At 54.7% G+C, this 18,810-nt stretch overlaps 3 protein-coding genes across 6 annotated transcripts in view; 2 read left to right on the top strand and 1 right to left on the bottom strand.

The window, feature by feature from the left end:
* The window catches only part of PPP2R5D (protein phosphatase 2 regulatory subunit B'delta), a 46,035-nt gene extending 36,421 nt beyond the window's left edge, over positions 1–9,614 (top strand). The window contains exons 14-16 of the mRNA XM_084624888.1: positions 4,063–4,135; positions 4,749–4,865; positions 6,234–9,614. Coding sequence (XP_084481014.1) covers positions 4,063–4,135; positions 4,749–4,865; positions 6,234–6,371 — 328 coding nt within the window. The 3' untranslated portion in view covers positions 6,372–9,614. The remainder of the gene's footprint in view (positions 1–4,062; positions 4,136–4,748; positions 4,866–6,233) is intronic.
* MEA1 (male-enhanced antigen 1) lies at positions 9,495–14,862 on the bottom strand. Its single transcript, XM_084624889.1, has 4 exons — positions 14,743–14,862; positions 12,500–12,794; positions 10,497–10,599; positions 9,495–10,278 (listed from the first exon to the last, which is right to left on the bottom strand). Exons 2-4 carry the CDS (start codon positions 12,776–12,778, stop codon positions 10,115–10,117), a joined length of 546 nt encoding a protein of 181 aa, XP_084481015.1. The 5' UTR covers positions 12,779–12,794; positions 14,743–14,862; the 3' UTR covers positions 9,495–10,114.
* Positions 14,863–17,490: 2,628 nt separating this feature from the next.
* Positions 17,491–18,810, top strand: part of KLHDC3 (kelch domain containing 3) — a 34,935-nt gene continuing 33,615 nt past the window's right edge. For 3 of the 4 annotated variants that reach the window (XM_084624031.1, XM_084624028.1, XM_084624029.1), the window contains exon 1: positions 17,491–17,611. The gene's annotated coding sequence lies outside the window, so the exon portion shown is untranslated. Of the gene's footprint in view, positions 17,710–18,810 lie in introns of all 4 variants that reach the window. The other variant, XM_084624030.1, reaches the window with a different exon arrangement.

Here is an 18,810-nt window from a genome sequence, read left to right as displayed (position 1 = left end):
ACAGGCAGTCCCCTTAGACCAGAGGTGGGCAAACTACAGCCCGCGGGACCCTCCTGCCCGGCCCCTGAGCTCCTGGCCCAGGAGGCTAGTCCCCCGCCCCTCCCCGTTGTTCCCCCTCCCCCGCAGCCTCAGCACACCGCGGGCACAATGCTTTGGGCGGCAGGGCTGCAGGCTCCTGGGGCACCACAGTTGCAGAGCCCGACCTGACCCGGTGCTCTGTGCTGTGCGGTTGTAGCACCGCCAGCCACCGGTGCTCCAGGCAGCGCGGTAAGGGGGCGGGGGGTTGGATAGAGGGCAGGCAAGTTCGAGGGGGTGGTCAGGGGCTGGGGGTGTGGAAAGGGGGCGGGGCGGTCAGAGAGCTGGAAACATGGGTTGAATGGGGCCAGGGGTCCCGGGAGGGCAGTCAGGAAGGAGAGGGGGGTTGGATGGGGCAGCGGGGGGCAGTTACGGGTGGTGGATGGGGCAGGAGTCCCGGGGTGGCCGTCAGGCGGCGAGAAGCAGGTGGGGTCGGGGGCCGGGCCACGCCTGGCTGTTTGGGGAGGCACAGCCTCCCCTAACTGACCCTCCATACAATTTTGGAAACCTGATGTGGCCCTCAGGCCAAAAAGTTTGCCTGCCCCTGCCTTAGACTCTCAATCTATCTTGCCACGCAGGCAAACTGAACTTAGTGATAATGGTCACCTAAACCAAAAATCACACATCAGATTGCTCCCAGTCCCAAGAGACCAGATCTTACCCCAAAGACTACACTGGCAACCAATTCTACAGTAAACTAAGTACAGGTTTATTAGCTCACTCTTGTAGCTGGTTGTGGAGCGGAGGGAACTGAGTGGGTAGGGTATCTCTACCCTCCGTTTGTAGAACGCAGGGCTTTCCCAGCCACCGACTGCTCAGAAAGGCTTTGTGCATTCTGGCTGGGCAGGCCACTCCCACAGTGTGTCTGTACAGGCAATATAGTGGGAGAATGAGTAAAGGCTGGTACGTGGCCTCTTGTAACATCAGATGGAATTAAAAAATGTCCTGCTGCAGGGCATAAAACCAGTCTCTGACTGATGGGAGTAGGAAGAAACTTCCCTTATGGAATGGCGTTGCACATGTATATCATAGGACTGTAATGCCAGTCAGCGTGAGTTTATGGGAAATAGGTCTGGGTAAAGAATCGCAATTTTGTTCTTTGGTGAGATTACAAATTGGTCAATAAAGGCATCTGCATAGATGTAACCTACCGAGACTTTTGTCAGCATTTGACTTAGTTGCGCACTGTACAATATCGGCAAGAGCGCACATTAAGTGAATTAACTAGCTAACTGACAGGTGTCAGAAAGTAGCCCTCAACGGGGAATCATCATAGAACAAGGGTATTTGTAGTGGGGTTCTGCAGTGATTGGTACTAGGGAGGCACTAGTCAGCATTTTCAAGCATGATGTGATAGTAAGGATGAAATTACTGCTGACGCAAAGAATGATGGAGTAGTAAATAACGCTGAGGAAAGGGCTCAGTGACACACAGCAATCAGGATCTCTTGGTAATCTGGGCCCAGTCAAACAAAATGCATTTTAATGAAGCCCAAATGCAAGGTCATACATCTTGGAACAAGAAATGCTGCCAGTCCCTTCAGAATGGGAGACTGTATCCTGGAAAGTAGGGACTGAAAAAAAAAATACAGGGGTTCCATTCTGGATAATCAACTGAACGTGAGCTCCCAATATAATCCTGTGGCAAACAGGGCTAATATGGTCCTTGGATGTAGAAATAGGGGAATAGTGAGTAGGAGCAGGGAGGAGTGATTTTTACCTCTGCGTACTGCATTGGTGATCCCAATATTGGAATATTGCTGTGACAGGTTCGGTCACAGAGATTCCCTTGGGACTGTCACCTGACGTTCTGAAATTACCTCTGAGTCCATTTTCCCTGCCAGCTTAGGACTCCAGAACCCTGCCTTGTTGAGCCAGACATGCCAGCCTGCTGCAACACAGACCCAGGTCTGGTCCACGCCCACAAAGCTACAGACTTAACTGAAAACAGCTCAGCAGGTTACCTATCTCCAGCACCCAGACACCCAGTTCCCAATGGGATCCAAACCCCAAATAAATCCGTTTTACTCTGTGTATAAAGCATACACAGGGTAAATTCATAAATGGTCCACCCTCTATATCACTGATAGAGAGAGATGCAGAGCTGCTTGCTCCCCCAGGTATTAATCACTTACTCTGGGTTTGTTAATAAACAAAAGTGATTTTATTAAGTATAAAAAGTAGGATTTAAGTGGTTTCAAGTAATAATAGACAGAACAAAGTAAGTCATAAAGCAAAAACACACAAGTCTAAGCCTAATACATTAAGAAACTGATTACAGGAAATATCTCACCCTCAGAGATGTTCCAATAAGCTTCTTTCACAGACTAGACTCCTTCCTAGTCTGGACCCAATCCTTTCCCCTGGTACAGTCCTTGTTAGTTCCAGCAGACATGTTAGGTGATAACTAGGCGTTTTCTCATGACTGGCAGCCCCTTTTGTCCTGCTCCACCCCCTTTTCTAGCTTTGGCACAAGGCAGGAATCTTTTGTCTCTCTGGGTCCCCACCCCTCCTTCTAAATGGAAAAGTCCCAGATTTAAGATGGATTCCAGTATCAGGTGACATGGTCACATGTCCTGAGACACCCCAGCCTCCATTCTTCCTGGGCTGGCCCACACGTACACAGGAAGGCCTGCAGATAAACAGAGCCACGTACAGGTCACTGATTCTGAAGCACCCTTAATGGCTTCCACTTAATATGTTTACTTCAGTAAGAGCCATTTACATCTTATTCTCCTAACTCCAGACATAGAAATAACACATGCGACCAATCGGGTGAACACACTCAATAAATTTAAACTTTGTTATGATACCTTACAAGAGACCTTTTGCATAAAGCCTACATCATAGTCACATTTATAAGCATCTTTTCATAAAGCATATGGAGTGCAACTTCACAAGTGCTTCCAGTTGTGGTGTCCACATGTTAAAAAGGATGTTGTAAATTTGAAGAAGATGCAGAAAAGAGCCACAAGCTGGAGAAAACTCCGTGGAGTGAGGGACTCAAAAGAGCTCGATCTGTTCAGTTTATCAGAAGAAGATTGAGAGGTGACTTGATTACAGTATGTACATGCCTTCATGGGGAGAAAGTACAAGGTACTAAAGGGCTCTTTAGTCTAGCAGGGATGGGCAGACCAACAACCAGCACCTGGAAGCTGAAGCCAGACAAAATGTATTTAGAAATAAGGTGCAGATTTTTATCAGTGAGGGTGATTAGCCCTCGGAACAAACTCCCATGGGCACTGGTGAATTCTCCATCTCTTGATGCCTTCGGGCCCAGCCTGGAGCCTTTCTGGAAGATCTGCCAAACCCAAGTTGTTTGGCTCAATGCAGAGGTAACTGGGTGACATTCTCTGGCCTGTGTTATACAGGAGATCAGACTACATGATCAGATGGTCCCTTCTGGACTTAAACTGTATGAAAAATCTGTGATTTGCTCACCTGAGGCTTTCTTGTGCCATCCTCTGAAGCTTCTGGTCCTGGCCAGTGTTGGAGAGGGACCTTGAGTTAGATGGACCCTCGCTTGGATCTGGTAGGGCAGTTGCAGTGTTCCTGTGCCTTGCCTGGGGAACGAGAGTGGTAACTCCAAACTAGCCTCAGTATGAAATCCTGGGGACAGATCCACATGCTTCCCTCCTCCAAACTCAAACACATGAACTGATCATTCAGACAACCCACTTCCAAGTGCTTTACCCTCCAACTATCCCCCAGCTAGCAATCTGATACCCACCAAAGACAGACAGCCATTCTGTGCGCACCCAAAATCTTCCCAGGCACACTGAATGGAATGCATCCTCCTCCAGCTGCCAGGTGTTCCCAGTTTCCAGGTGTTACCCTCACCCAGAAATTGTTTTGTTGTAAAGGACAAAATTAGTGACCCCCTTTTCACTTCCCCTCCCCCCATGTCTCCTGCTGTCTCCAGGCCCCCCATCGGATTTCCATCTCTGCCACGTTTCCCTAGAGTTTAACTTCTTCCCTTTCTCGGCAGAGGGAGGTTCAGGCTGAGGGAGCGAGAAGAGATGTGGCACAAGGTTGAGGAGCTGGCCCGGCAGAACCCCCAGGTAATGTCGTCACTCGGAATGGGATGGACGGGAGAGAGCATTGGGGTTCCAAACGCCTGCTGCCTTGGCCTGCAAAGAGCAGAACCTGTCACTGGGCTGCTCCTCGCAGAAGGTCCTGACCAGCCATGGAGCCCCAGTGGCAGCCTGAGTCTCAGTCCCCTATTGTTGTCATGAAATGCAGTTACCTGAGGATGTTGCCAAGCTAGTGGAGATACTTCCAGTCTCCCAGCTGGCCTCTTACTTCAGTGGCATTGACCATCTGATACGGGAGGAGCAACTGTCCCCTGGAAAGCCTAGGTGTGTTCCAGGTTATCAAGTAGGGAGTGTGCCAGTGGCCGGCACTCTCCTGCTGTGCCAGCCTAGGCATTGTGCATGGCACACCACCACTGCTCAGCAGGCAGAGTGGGAACAACGAAGGGCAGGAGTCTCCCTGGCTCAGGAATACTGTCTAACCCCTTTGTGCTGGCTTGAGGTGTAGAAGGTGCTTTGCAGTATTAGGTTGGGAGCATGTGAAATTCCCCTGGGGCCCAGCCAGACATGGGGGATTCTGGTGCGGGAGTGCTGTGTGCCTGCATGCTGAACTAACCTCCCGGATTGTTCGGATTGTCTGCAGTACCCCATGTATTACGCGCCCCCACCTTTGCCTCCTGTTTACTGCATGGAGACAGAGACCCCAACTGCCGAGGACATTCAGCTACTGAAGAAAACAGTGGAAACAGAGGCTGTGCAGGTGAGTCATGGTCCAGCACCCTAGGCAGAGTTCCTCAGAGGCCATCCCTCCACTATAGGTGGTTCCATTAGAACAAAGATATTGCCAGACTGGATCAGAGCTGAGTCCAGTATCCAGGGGCCAGCACCAGATGCTTCAGAGGAAACGTTAAAAACTCCACAGTAGGAAGAGGTGAGACAGTTAGAGATTCTTAAACCCTGAAGGAGGAGGATTTATCGCCCTTCAAAAATTTAGCATTGGCTGTTATACTTCTGCATAGTCTTGCGCTCCATATGAATGTCCAGCTCCCCTTTGAGTCGTGCTGAGGTCACATGTGAGCCCAGGAGTGTGCCTATAGTTAGGACCCTACCAAATTCACGCCCATGAAAAACGTGTCACAGACCGTGAAATCTGGTGTTTTGTGTGCTTTTACCTGATACTATACAGATTTCATGGGGGAGACCAGCGAAATCAGGAGTCCTGACCCAAAAGGGAATTGCAGGGGGTCACAAGGTTATTTTAGGTGGGTTGTAGTATTGTCACCCTTACTTCTGCGCTGCCTTCAGAGCTGGGCAAGCGGAGAGTGGCGCTCTGACAGGCTAGGGAGCTGCCCTGGGAGGCCTGGCCCCCATTCCCTCCCCCCGGCTCTGAAAGCAGCACCCTGCCAGGAGCAGTGCAGAAGTAAGGGTGGCAAGACCACACCATGCCGTCCTGACTTCTGCATTGCTGCCTTCCAAGCCGAGTGGCCAGAGAGCGGCCGCTGCTGACTGAGGTCCCAGCTCTGCAGGCAGCAGCGCAGAAGGGTAGCAACACCATACCAAGCCATCCTTACAGCAGCTCTGCCTTCAGAGCTGGGTCCCGGCCAGCTGCCCAGCTCCGAAGGCAGCACCGCCACCAGCAGCCGTGCAGAAGTAAGGATGGCCGTACTGCAGCCCCCTCACTCCCACAATAACCTTGTGACACCCCCCCCCTCCCCTTTTCGGGTCAGGATCCTAAAATTACAAGACCCTGACATTTCAGATTTAAATAGCTGAAATCATGAAATTTGTGATTTTCAAAATCCTGACTGTGAAATTGACCAAAATGGACCATGAATTTGGTAGGGCCGCGTGTGGCTTTGGGTAGTAGGCAGAATCCCTCCCCAGCCAGCGGGGCCTCCTTAAACATAGGCAGCTGGGTGGAGCCCTGCTGTTACTGCTCAGCTTTGTTTCTTCTCGCAGGGTGAGGCAAGGGGCACATGAGCAAGAGCCTCCTCTGTTCCCTCTGGGCTGGGGGAAGGGGAGATGATCAAAGTTGATCTGGGTGAGAGTGAGGGGCATGGGGCTCTCGCTGGGTGGGAGGTTAGTTCATCTCCAGAAGCTGAGCGCTGACCATGGACTTTATCTCTAGATGCTGAAAGACATCAAGAAGGAGAAGGTTTTGCTGCGTCGGAAATCTGAGCTTCCTCAGGATGTCTACACTATAAAAGCCCTGGAGGCTCACAAGAGAGCAGAAGAATTCCTCACCTCAAGCCAAGAGGCGCTCTGACGGGTTAGGGAGCTGCCCTGGGAGGCCTGGCCCCCATTCCCTCCCCACCAGGGGTACCCAGAAATGCACTTGGTTCTAATGTATAACTAGGGAATGAACATGGTGAGCTGTGCCTGTCCACGCCATTCTCATTCTTTCAGGGTAGATTTGGTTTTACATTGTACCTCGTATCTCATTGCATTGTCACATCCTCCTGCTTTTTCCTTTAACGCTGTTTTGTGTGTGCGTTTGCAAAGGGAGCCCAACCAGTCCATTTCTGCATCATTCCAGGCAGGATTCATTCCATTCCCTGCTGCTTACTGACGCAGGACCAAAGCCTCCCGAATGCTCAGTGTCTGGATGGGATTTCTCAGCCAGAGACTACATCACATGGTTCTGCACACAGCCCAAGGCCCTGTGCATGGACCATCCTCCACACCCACACCCTGCTCCATCTGTGCATCAGAGAACTGTAGCCATAACAGCGGAGAGAGGCTCAGCTGGTTGAATCAAGTCCATCCACAGGGCAGGTTTGTTCACTGCAGTGAATTCTCAAGGGCCTTTTCCAGTCGAATTGTAACTGTTCTTGATGGGAGGTGATTCCACTGGTTAATAATCTGGCTTGGCAGGAAAACAGATATTTACCTTAACTTTTTCTTTACTTAATTGAATCTCCCCAGTCTATTCTCTCCTCCTCTCCCCCCCATAAGGTGGGCTAATCCTTTGCTGGGTGAAGTGCTCTGCAGTCTCTGAATGTAAGCCCATTATTACTTGTATTCCTTTGTACCACCCTCAACTAATTACCCTCTCCCTTCTTCGTTTAGCATGATTCCCCCCCACCCACCCCCGAAAGGTTTTTATTGGCCAAGCTCTAATGAGGAAAGATTGTCACTTCCTCCAACCATTGTTGCTCCTGTCTTGAGTTCCCTCAAACTTGTCACTGTATTTCCAGTAATGAAGTGCCCGAATTCAACATGCTATTTCAGGGGCACGTGACCAATGTGTCCCTGCTCTGTGATGTGTCTGCATACTCAACCCGAAGTTGTGCTAGCCGTGGTTTGTTGCCATATCACGGGGGCATCTGCTGCTCCATCGCTACACCCGCTGTCGTGTCCAGGAAGCTTGTGCGGATAGCCTCACTCCTGTAAGCCACTGGCAGTAAAGTGATAGGCGTGTCTTGGTCCACTTTAAGTTTGGGAGCATTCTGTTGCCTCTGCATTTTGGAATCTGTAGCTGCTGCAGGTGTTGAGTGAGGCTCGCCTTACGCTGGCCATGTAGGAGGCTAGTTCTCTTGTCTGTTGTGCAGCTGTTAGTTCTCTTGTAGCATAGAAGGGATAGTTATACTACTTCATCATTAGGAATGTATTTGTCAGTAGCCCAGGGCCTTCATCCTGGCAGGTAATCTGTGGGTGCTATTGGCCGGGGTGCTGCAGTGTTTTGGTGGTTCTCTCCTGAACACTCTATTTTGTATCACAGCTCTCCCAGTTGTCACCCTGGGGAGACTAGTTTTTAAAGGGCATGAGTGGGTTCGCTATTCTATGCTACCTTTAAACAAATACTGGCCTCACTCATAACACAGATTGACGGCACTGACCAACCCACTCAAGCCCTAACTGCATTTCCAAATCATGGAAAATTACAAAAGGAAAAGCCCTAGAGTATCAGGTCTGCTCTTCATATCTAAGGGTATTCCCTGCTCCATCTCTGTGTTGTCTGTCTGCCGGGGTTTCCTCTTGGGAGACAGTGCTCTAGCCTCATACTTCTCACTCCTGACCTTCAGCCTGTTTTCTCTTCCTTAACTTCACCCCCTTGCCCCTACTTTTAATTCTGACCCCTAACTCATGTTAAATTCCTCTCCTTGTTTAGACCCTTCACAGATATCTCCTTTCCCCTCCCCCTCCCTTCCCCTGTTTACCTTTTTCCTAAGTCATTCCTTCTACACCCTGGCTCATTCATGTTCTTTTGAATTCCCTCATGCTAGATGTGCCTGTATCCCCTAGCAGAGGTGGGGGGGATGGTAATTTACATAGTAGGTTCTTTAATCCTTTGGAGATCTTTCTCTCTTCCCTCCCAGCCCCAAACAGAATGGCCTCTCTATCTGCTTCACCCTGTGGGCTACTTAAAGTCTCTTCTGGATCCATGAATCACAGATTGGGGCAATGACTGCTTATTTTGAATATGATTGTTAGCATGGAGCCAGGTGCTAAACACTTACCGCATGCCTGGCCCAGCACCTCCATTGGCTACATAGCAGCTGTTATCCTGGAGTAGGGGCAAGGAAGGTATGCAGGAGTCCGTGGGGATGGGTTCCTGAGCCCTTTGTAACACAGGTGGAGCAGAAAGGGGCACTGGGCTGAGGAAGTGGAAGGGGTTTGCAAGGGAATGGGAAGAACGAAGAAGTGATTTGGCCTTGGGGTTGTAACACACATTAGCAAGAGCCTTCAATGAAGCAAGCTGCCTATCAGCCCACCTCTGAAATGCTCCAGAAGGTTCCAGGGAGCAGGCACCTGCCCCAGTGGAGAGTGCACAGGGAGTAGATGGCCTGAATCCTGTAGAGAAGTGGTTTGGCAGTAGAAGAGATGGAGGATGTAGCTGCATTTCAGGCTGGGAGTTTCCTGGGGGGGCCAGCTCTGGGGCCTGTCCTGAAGGGAGTAGCAGTGAAACTTTCCGCCTCCATTTCTAACCAGGCCAGCACTACTACCTGGTTGGGTTGCACACTGCAGCATAGTGATGGAGCATTGTGGGCTGGATGACGTAGATGTATACAGAGCCCTCTTTTTAATCTTCTTGTGGGGCAGGGAATTTTGTGTTTAGTACTTTAAATTTTGTTTGCTGCCTATTCATTCCCATGTCCTAGATATGTAAGGTGGGGCAGTGTGAGAAAGGGGTGAGTGCGTGTGGCACCTCTGCAGAATTATCATCCAACAGAATTACAGCTAGTACTCAGCCGCTGGTAACTGTCTGCTATGCCACAGTTGTCTTCTGTACAAAATTTCCTAGCGTTCTGCCTGTGCCCTCCCCACTCACACAGACAGAGATGGAGCTGCCTCTGCCACTTCTCACCTAGCCCCTCCCCTCATGAGGGAAAAGCAAAACTAAACAATGCAGTCACCCCCTGGACACAAGTATTAAACTGCTTGCAGGTCATATGTACATATGGTGTACTTTATTTTCAGTAGAGCATTATAGTATGAAAGTGTTGGATTTTGTACAGATGTCCCTGTATGTACAGAACTAAATAAAATGGATCTCTTGAAAAGACAACACCCTGGACTCCACCTCCTGTGACATGGTATAGCACAGCTGTTTGCCCTCAACAGCACATGCATGGGTGAGGAGGGAAATACCCTTTCCCTCATTGTGATCCATGGCACCTAGTGCAGATCTGTTGTTCCTCACAGACAGACCTGGCTAGAGCCAATAAACGCTCTGCCCTTGGAGGTTACGAAGGCAGTCTGGTTCCTTAGGGGCGGAGAACTACTACTGGGCTAGCATGAGGACACCACAATAACTGACATCAAACTATCCAAGAGCTGGGAGTGGGAAAGGAAGAGACAAGGAAACAGATTTCCTCAGTGGGAGACAAACTGAACATCTTAGCGCTTCAGCACCGTGGGGAGGTATAGTCACATTGTTGACCCGTCCAGAGAAGGATGGCAGTGGTCGACCTCCCATACATAACCGGAGATTAAAGTGCACAGGGTAACACTTTCAGGAGAGCTGATGTAGCTGAGTACAGAGGGACCTGACCCTGGCTCTGCACTTCATTTCCATTCCGGCTTAGAGGTGCTGAGACTCTGCCTGGCCTGCAGCGTTCGCTGCACCATAGCTGTCCACTGATCATCTGAGATCTCGCTGGCCCACGTGGGGATTCCCAGGGTCGGGAGCTTCACACCAGCCATCGTCTTTTTCACCAACTCCACATGTGCTAGAGCCAAACAAAGTCAGAGCATGAGACCAAATGCTGCTGCTGAGACAGCACCCAGGCCCAAAGCCTTCAGACAGACAGACTCTGGGAGCTCTGCTCCACCTCCAAGCAGCCAGGTACTGGTGTTGATACCACGCCCAGCATGAGAGACCTGCCTCTTTCTCTAGCCCCAACAAATGCCACTTCAGTCTAGAATAGAGGGAAGGGGATTCTCTTACCTGGATCCATAGGGATGGAACTTCGGCTGCTCTGAGCTTCAGCTCCGTCGTCCTCCTCCTCCTCGCTATCCACAGGGGGGTCTGGCAGATGCAGCCTCAGCATCTGCAGTGCACAACAAAATCCTCATAAGTTTCAGCAAAGCCTGGGGCAGAAACAGTCTCCCTCTGCATCCATCCTCCTGTACAGCCCCTCATTACACTTCTGCCTCAGCATGCTCCCCAGTGTTGCCAACCCAAAGAGTCATGAGTCAGATCCCCCAAAATCATGAGATTTAATACAAGACTAGGTCAGGATTTTTGGTCTGTCTTGATTTAACTTCCCCTCCTCCCTCACTCAGTGTACCACAATCAGTGCTGCCAACGCTGACAAATTTAGAGTGCGTAATGCATTTCTGGGCCCTGTTGAAAGAGCTGTCACTGAAGAACACAACTGAGCTCAGGGCCCCATAAGAGACAGGCCTGGCTCTGAAAAGCCTTGAAACTAGTGCAAGCATAATAATGTGTCTGTAACACACTCCTCCCCCCCCCCCCCACACACACACACCTTATCTATACACTAAACAAACATCCATTAGATGGGAACTTTTAACACTTGCAATTTCCAGAAAGCCTTTGACAAGGTCCCTCACCAAAGGCTCTTACGTAAATTAAGTTGTCATGGCATAAGAGGGAAGATCCTTTCATGGATTAAGAACTGGTTAAAAGACAGGGAACAAAGGGTAGGAATAAATGGTACATTTTCAGAATGGAGAGGGGTAACTAGTGGTGATCCTTAAGGGTCAGTCCCTAGGACCAATCCTATTCAATTTATTCATAAATGATCTGGAGAAAGTGGTAAACAGTGAAGTGGCAAAGTTTGCAGATGATACTAAACTGCTCACAATAGTTAAGACCAAAGCAGACTGTGAAGAACTTCAAAAAGATCTCACAAAACTAAGTGATTGGGCAACAAAATTTAATGTGGATAGATGTAAAGTAATGCACAATGGAAAAGATAACCCCAACTATACATACAATATGATGGGGGCTAATTTAGCTACAACTAATCAGGAGAAAGATCTTGGAGTCATCATGGATAGTTCTCTGAAGACGTCCACACAGCGTGCAGCGGCAGTCAAAAAAGCAAACGGGATGTTAGGAATCATTAAAAAAGGGATAGAGAATATCTTATTGCCCTTATATAAATTCATGGTACGCCCACATCTTGAATACTGCATACAGATGTGGTCCCCTCATGGCATTAGAAAAGGTTCAGAAAAGGGCAACAAATGATTAGGGGTTTGGAACAGGTCCCATATGAGGAGAGATTAAAGAGACTAGGACTTTTCATCTTGGAAAAGAGGAGACTAAGGGCGGGGATGTGATAGAGATCTATAAAATCATGAGATCATGTGATAGAGGTCTATAAAATCATGTGCAAAGAACAAGCTCTCTTAGCATGGAGCCATAAACATCTATGGGGCCCAGCTGCTAAAAGGTGACTGAGCCATACTGTGACAGGGTGGGTCACAGACTATTATTTCTGAAAGACAGGGTGAAGGAGACACACAAAGTATATAAAGTAACAGAGCCAAGTTGCAGAGATCTGAGCTCTACTTCCAGCTTTGCCAGAAGGGACTCTGTATAAGCTCTCATTTACTCTGTCTGTGGAAAGGGTGATCGATATGTTAGCCCCCAAGGCAGCAGTATGAGCCTCTGGCTGATATGAGATGTGAAGTGCAAGGAATAGTTACAGCAGTTAGTGGAAGAGCTGGGACTAGGACTCATGATCTCCAGTGATGCAGTGTAGTGCCCCTAGGCTTACAGGGCATTGTGAGGGGAGTCAGGTGCTTTCAAATTCTGCTTCCGCAAAAACACGTGAGGGACAGAGCTCCTCGTGTCATGGTAAGACAGCGCCCAGCAAGGGCCTAAATCACTTTACTCACAATAAGTTCACAAGATGGCAGCAGAGCACCCCATCTGCCCTGCGCACTCCCCCCACACGCCAGACACCCCCACGTGACCTGCAAACGCTCCTGGATGCCAGGGGCTGTCTCTGCAGGGGCTGTCTCAGCTGCCAGCGAACCCGTGTCCCACGACCCCAGCTCTGGATCCTGGCTCAGGGGCTGGTAGAAGTAGCCATCGCCGCCCTCCTCCTCCTCCTCCTCCGGCTCCTCACTGCTCCAGTCTCCAGGGGGGTCCAGGGCTCCCTCAGGCACCTCCTGCGGCCCCAGCTCCTCATGCTCGTTGGGACAGATCCGTTCAGGGCCCATTGTCCGTGCAGCCACCAGCTCCGCAGCCATGCGCCAGCGCCTCAGCCTATGGGGAACCGGGTCAAAGAAGCTCCAGCCCCCACGCAGACTTCCAGCAGTGGGCCTCACCCCCCATGCCAACCAGCCTCCCCTCCGCATCCCTCGAACCGGCCCCCGCTCCACACCCCCACCCCGCGCTGGGCTCCCCCCCCGAACCGGCCCCCGCTCCACACCCCCACCCCGCGCTGGGCTCCCCCCCCGCCCTCGAACCGGCCCCCGCTCCACGCCCCCACCCCGCGCTGGGCTCCCCCCCCGAACCGGCCCCCGCTCCACACCCCCACCCCGCGCTGGGCTCCCCCCCCCGCCCTCGAACCGGCCCCCGCTCCACACCCCCACCCCGCGCTGGGCTCCCCCCCCGCCCTCGAACCGGCCCCCGCTCCACGCCCCCACCCCGTCCTGGGCTCCCCCCCCCGCCCCCGAACCGGCCCCCGCTCCACACCCCCACCCCGCGCTGGGCTCCCCCCCCGCCCCCGAACCGGCCCCCGTTCCACGCCCCCACCCCGCGCTGGGCTCCCCCCCCGCCCCCGAACCGGCCCCCGCTCCACGCCCCCACCCCGCGCTGGGCTCCCCCGCCCTCGAACCGGCCCCCGCGCCACACCCCCACCCCGTCCTAGGCTCCCCCCCCCGAACCGGCCCCCGCTCCACACCCCCACCCCGTCCTAGGCTCCCCCCCCCGAACCGGCCCCCGCTCCACACCCCCACCCCGTCCTAGGCTCCCCCCCCGAACCGGCCCCCGCTCCACACCCCCACCCCGCGCTGGGCTCCCCCCGCCCTCGAACCGGCCCCCGCTCCACGCCCCCACCCCGTGCTGGGCTCCCCCCGCCCCCGAACCGGCCCCCACTCCACACCCCCACCCCGTCCTGGGCTCCCCCCCCGCCCCCGAACCGGCCCCCGCTCCACACCCCCACCCCGCGCTGGGCTCCCCCCCCCGCCCCCGAACCGGCCCCCGCTCCACACCCCCACCCCGCGCTGGGCTCCCCCGCCCTCGAACCGGCCCCCGCTCCACACCCCCACCCCGTCCTGGGCTCCCCCCCCCGCCCCCGAACCGGCCCCCGCTCCACACCCCCACCCCGCGCTGGGCTCCCCCCCCCGCCCCCGAACCGGCCCCCGCTCCACGCCCCCACCCCGCGCTGGGCTCCCCCCCCCGCCCCCGAACCGGCCCCCGCTCCACGCCCCCACCCCGCGCTGGGCTCCCCCGCCCTCGAACCGGCCCCCGCTCCACACCCCCACCCCGTCCTGGGCTCCCCCCCCGCCCCCGAACCGGCCCCCGCTCCACACCCCCACCCCGCGCTGGGCTCCCCCCCCCGCCCCCGAACCGGCCCCCGCTCCACACCCCCACCCCGCGCTGGGCTCCCCCCGCCCTCGAACCGGCCCCCGCTCCACACCCCCACCCCGCGCTGGGCTCCCCCCCCACCCCCGAACCGGCCCCCGCTCCACGCCCCCACCCCGCGCTGGGCTCCCCCCCCGCCCCCGAACCGGCCCCCGCTCCACGCCCCCACCCCGCGCTGGGCTCCCCCCCCGCCCCCGAACCGGCCCCCGCTCCACGCCCCCACCCCGCGCTGGGCTCCCCCCCCGCCCCCGAACCGGCCCCCGAACCGGCCCCCGCTCCACACCCCCACCCCGCGCTGGGCTCCCCCCCCGCCCCCGAACCGGCCCCCGCTCCACACCCCCACCCCGCGCTGGGCTCCCCCCCCCGCCCCCGAACCGGCCCCCGAACCGGCCCCCGCTCCACACCCCCACCCCGCGCTGGGCTCCCCCCCCGCCCCCGAACCGGCCCCCGCTCCACACCCCCACCCCGCGCTGGGCTCCCCCCCCGCCCCCGAACCGGCCCCCGCTCCACACCCCCACCCCGCGCTGGGCTCCCCCCGCCCCCGAACCGGCCCCCGCTCCACACCCCCACCCCGCGCTGGGCTGCCCCCTCGAACCGGCCCCCTTTGCCTGCAGGGGCAGCTCACCAAATCCGGGCCCGGGTCTCTCCCGGTCTCCAGGCAGGAGCGAGATTTCCTGCTTTAGCCCCCGGACGCGGAAATTCGTATTTGGCCAATGGGGATGACGTCACAGACAGGCCTTATGGGTATTGTAGTTACATTGTCACTCCCAGCCCCCCTCGCCCATGGCCCCTCCCCCCCCATGCCACCCCCCTCAGAGCCCCCTGGACCCGACCCTCCCCATATCTCCTCCTAGGAGCTCCTATAGCCCCTCCCTTCTCCCCCTGAAATCCCCAGAGCCCTCGCCCACAGCCCCCTCAACGCCCCCCATGGCCCCTCCCTCCTCCCCCCTGTCACCACCCCCAGAGCCTCCTGGCTCTTCCTCCTCCCCAAATCACCCCGCTTAGAGCCCCCCCTGGCCTCTCCCCATCATCCTCCTCCCTTCAGAGCCCCCATGGCCCTTTCTCTTCGTCATCCCCTCAGAGTCCTCCATTGGCCTCCCTGCCCCTTATGGCACCCCCACCAGAACCCATGAAATATGCTGCAGTGGTAGTTATGGAACAACTTGATCCCAGTGAGCGTTTCCTTCTGAAGTCAGAGGTTGGCATGTACTCTGAAGCAGCAGTGTGTATGTATATTGCTACCAAAACTTTTGCTTTTAATATTTATTGTGAGATGGCAGCATATTCTTCTTCACAGATTTGTAGATTTTAGGAATGGAAAGGGTCCCATATGATCAGTCTGGTCTTCACAGCACAGGCCAGAGAATGTCACCCAGTGATTCCTTTATTTTACTACATAATTTTTTAATTGGGTTTAAAAAAAGAACTAGATGAGTTCCTGGAGGATAGGTCCATCAATGGCTATTGGCCAAGATGGTCAGGGATGCAACCCAATGCGCCAGGTGCCCAAAAACCTCTAACTGCCAGAAGCTGTGATTGGGTGATGGGATGGAAAATTGTCCTGTTCTGTTCATTCCTGCTGAAGCATCTGGCACTGGCCACTGTCAGAGACCGTTGGTCTGATACGGTATGGCCATTCTTATGAGCCCATTCCTGCTGAGTGGGAGTGTCTTTCTTAGAAACATGTCTAGTCTTGATATAAGGACTTCAAGTGACAGAGGATCCACCACATCCTTAGATAAATTGTTCCAATGGTTAATTACCCTTTGTTAAAAATTTGCTTCCTATCTCCAGTTTCACCTTCCAGCCATTGGATATTGCTGTATTTTTGTGTGCTAGATTAAAGACCCCATGGCTATCAGAAATCTTTTCCCAAACTAGATACTTATGGACTGTGATAACTGATAAGCCACCACTTAAACTGCTCTTGTGGAAATAAAATAGGTTGAACTTCTTTGGTCTCTCACCCTAAGGCAGGTTTTCCCGACTGTGAAACACTCTTGTGGTTCTTTTCTGAATCCTTTCCAATTTGTCAGCATCTTTGCAAAGTGTGGACATATACATTGGACACAGTATTCCCGTAATGGGCTCTGTTTGCCCTGTACAGTGGTAATAACACCTCCCCTGCTTATATATCCAAGGATAATATTTGCTCTCTGACCTACCACATCACATCTAGGAGCTCAGGTTCAGCTGATTTTCCACTATGATCTTTGTGTCCTTTTCTGAGTCACCCCAGGATACGGTCCCCTACTCTGTAAGGGTGACCTTTGGGGGGAGGGATAGTTCAGTGGTTTGAGCATTGGCCTGCTAAACCCAGGGTTGTGCATTCAATTCTTGAGGGGGGCCCTTTAGGGATCTGGGGCAAAAATTGGGGACTGGTCCTGCTTTGAGCAGGGGGTTGGACTAGATGACCTCCTGAGGTCCCTTCCAACCCTGATATTCTATGACCTACAGTCATTGTTCCTAACTGTATGACCTTGTGTTTAGCTGTACTAAATCTTGAGTTGTTCAAGTGAGCACAGCTCATTAAGCTACCCAGATCACTACATAGAACCAGCCTGTCCTTAACATTATTTACCTCTTCACCATTTTTGTGTTATGTGCAAACTTTACCAGAAATGCGTTTATTTATTTATTTTCTTCTAAATCATTGACACAGACATTAACTAGCACAGAGACAAGAACAGACCCCCCTGGGTTCGCACTAGAAACACACCATTGGATGCTGATTCCCTGTTTACAATTACTTTTTGGAGATCTTTTGGTCTGTATTTAACCCATTAAACAGGTGCTACACTGAGTTGTGTAACACTGATTTTTTAATCAGAATATCATGTGGTATTAAATCATATGCCATACAGAAAAATAAATATATTATGTCGTCACAGTAAACCTTTGTCAACCACACTTGTAATCTCACCAGTAAAAAAGTATCCAGTCCTCTTTCTAACCCTGTGCAATGTTGTGCATGTCCGGGGGCGTGGGGGGGGGGGTGGGAGGACAGTGTGGTGTATGGGGGGGGTGCCAAGTGTGGGCACAGGAGGAGGTGGGCCGGCGTATGGGGCAGTACGCTGGAAGATACTGTGGGTAAAGTCGAGGGGAGGAAGGGGGCATTGGTGGCGGGATGAATGGGGTGGGACTGGGGGAAGTGAGGGGAGGGGCATAGGGTGGGGTGGGGGGTAGGGCTGGGGGGCAGATGCATTGGCGGGGTGGGAGCAGGGGAGGAGCAGTGGGGGGGCAGCCTGCACTGAGCCGAGCGGGGGAGGACCCCCTACCGAGCTCGCTCTCTCTCCCCCACACTCGCAGGGAGGGCGGCTCACGGGACTACAAGTCCCAGGCTGCCGCGCGGCGTGCGCTCTGCGCACGCGCACTAGGCCCGAGCCCCTGCGTGCGGTGCTGCTGGCTCTTGGCAGGTGGCAGCTCGGCCGTTAAACCGGAGCCGCGCGAAGCAGCCCCGCCCCCGTGCGTCGCGGGCCGCGCCGGCCCGGCAGGTAGAGTGGGGGCGGGGCGGGGCTGGGAGGAGCTGGTGCCCGCTGGGTGTGAGCGCTGAGGGAGAAGGTGTCGGGCGGACGGGGAGCCGGTGCCCTGTGTATGTCTGTGGGGGAGCCAGTGTCCTGGGGGGGGGCAGGTGCCCTGTGGGGGGGGCAGGCGGGGAGCCAGTGCCCTGTGGGGGGGGCAGGTGCCCTGGGGGAGCGGGCAGGCGGGGAGCCAGTGCCCTGTGGGGGGGGGCGGGCAGGCGGGGAGCCAGTGCCCTGGGGGGGGCAGGTGCCCTGGGGGGGCGGGCGGGCGGAGAGCCGGTGCCCTGTGTATGTCTGTGGGGGAGCCAGTGTCCTGGTGCCCTGTGGGGACGGCAGGCGGGGAGCCAGTGCCCTGTGTGGGGGGGCAGGTGCCCTGTGGGGGGGGCAGGCGGGGAGCCAGTGCCCTGTGGGGGGGGCAGGCAGGCAGGGAGCCAGTTCCTTGGGGGGGGCAGGTGCCCTGTGGGGGGGGCGGGCAGGCAGGGAGCCAGTTCCCTGGGGGGGGCAGGTGCCCTGGGGGGGCGGGTGGGCGGGGAGCCAGTGCCCTGGGGGGGGCAGGTGCCCTGGGGGGGGCGGGCGGGTGGGGAGCCAGTTCCCGGGGGAGGGGCAGGTGCCCTGGGGGGGAGGGGAGCCGGTGCCCTGCGTGGGGCGGGTGGCCCTTGGGGGATTGGGGTGGAGAGCTGGTGCCTTGCTGCAGGAGAGGGGCAGGCAGAGAGCCGGTTCCTCTGTGCCATGTGTCTGCTGCATTGCAATTCAGAGCAGAGCAAGTGTCTGTGTAGTGCCAGGCAGGCTGGATTGCTCTGGAGCAGCTTTCGTTCTCCATTCTGATGTAGCTTGTCACTGGGCTCTTGGTGATGGCAGCAAACATTGGTATGCCTGGCCTTGGGGCATGGTAATGGCTGGTGGGTGTGTGGCAGAGGTTATGGTGTGGCAGGGAATGGTGAGCTTGTCCGGTGGGCAGTAGGAGCTGGTCTGGGGAAGTGGCTCATCTCATACGTGGTATCTAACCTGAGAAGGGCCTATAGAGGTCTGGGTTGGAAAATTAAACACAAGTCTATGTAAATGATGCCCATAGGGAGTGACTTATTTTCAAAAGCCCCTAAGTGATTGTGTTTAGTTTCAGGGTCTTGTGCTCCTTGGTCACTTGGGTATTTCTGAAAATTGCGTCCTTAGTT

This window comes from Lepidochelys olivacea (genome assembly GCF_965140295.1).
Source record: "Lepidochelys olivacea isolate rLepOli2 genome assembly, chromosome: 3".
Lineage (NCBI taxonomy): Eukaryota > Metazoa > Chordata > Testudines > Cheloniidae > Lepidochelys > Lepidochelys olivacea.
This window is presented reverse-complemented; position numbering and strand designations above follow the sequence as displayed.

What these genes read in the sequence shown, in the direction of transcription:
- MEA1 (XM_084624889.1), bottom strand. Translation starts at nt 12,778, where the DNA reads ATGGCTGCGGAGCTGGTGGCTGCACGGACAATGGGCCCTGAACGGATC. An exon ending in GCATCCAGGAGCGTTTGCAG is followed by an intron (nt 10,600 to 12,499) that starts GTCACGTGGGGG and finishes TGTGCACTGCAG; the next exon opens with ATGCTGAGGCTGCATCTGCC. An exon ending in TTCCATCCCTATGGATCCAG is followed by an intron (nt 10,279 to 10,496) that starts GTAAGAGAATCC and finishes GTTTGGCTCTAG; the next exon opens with CACATGTGGAGTTGGTGAAA.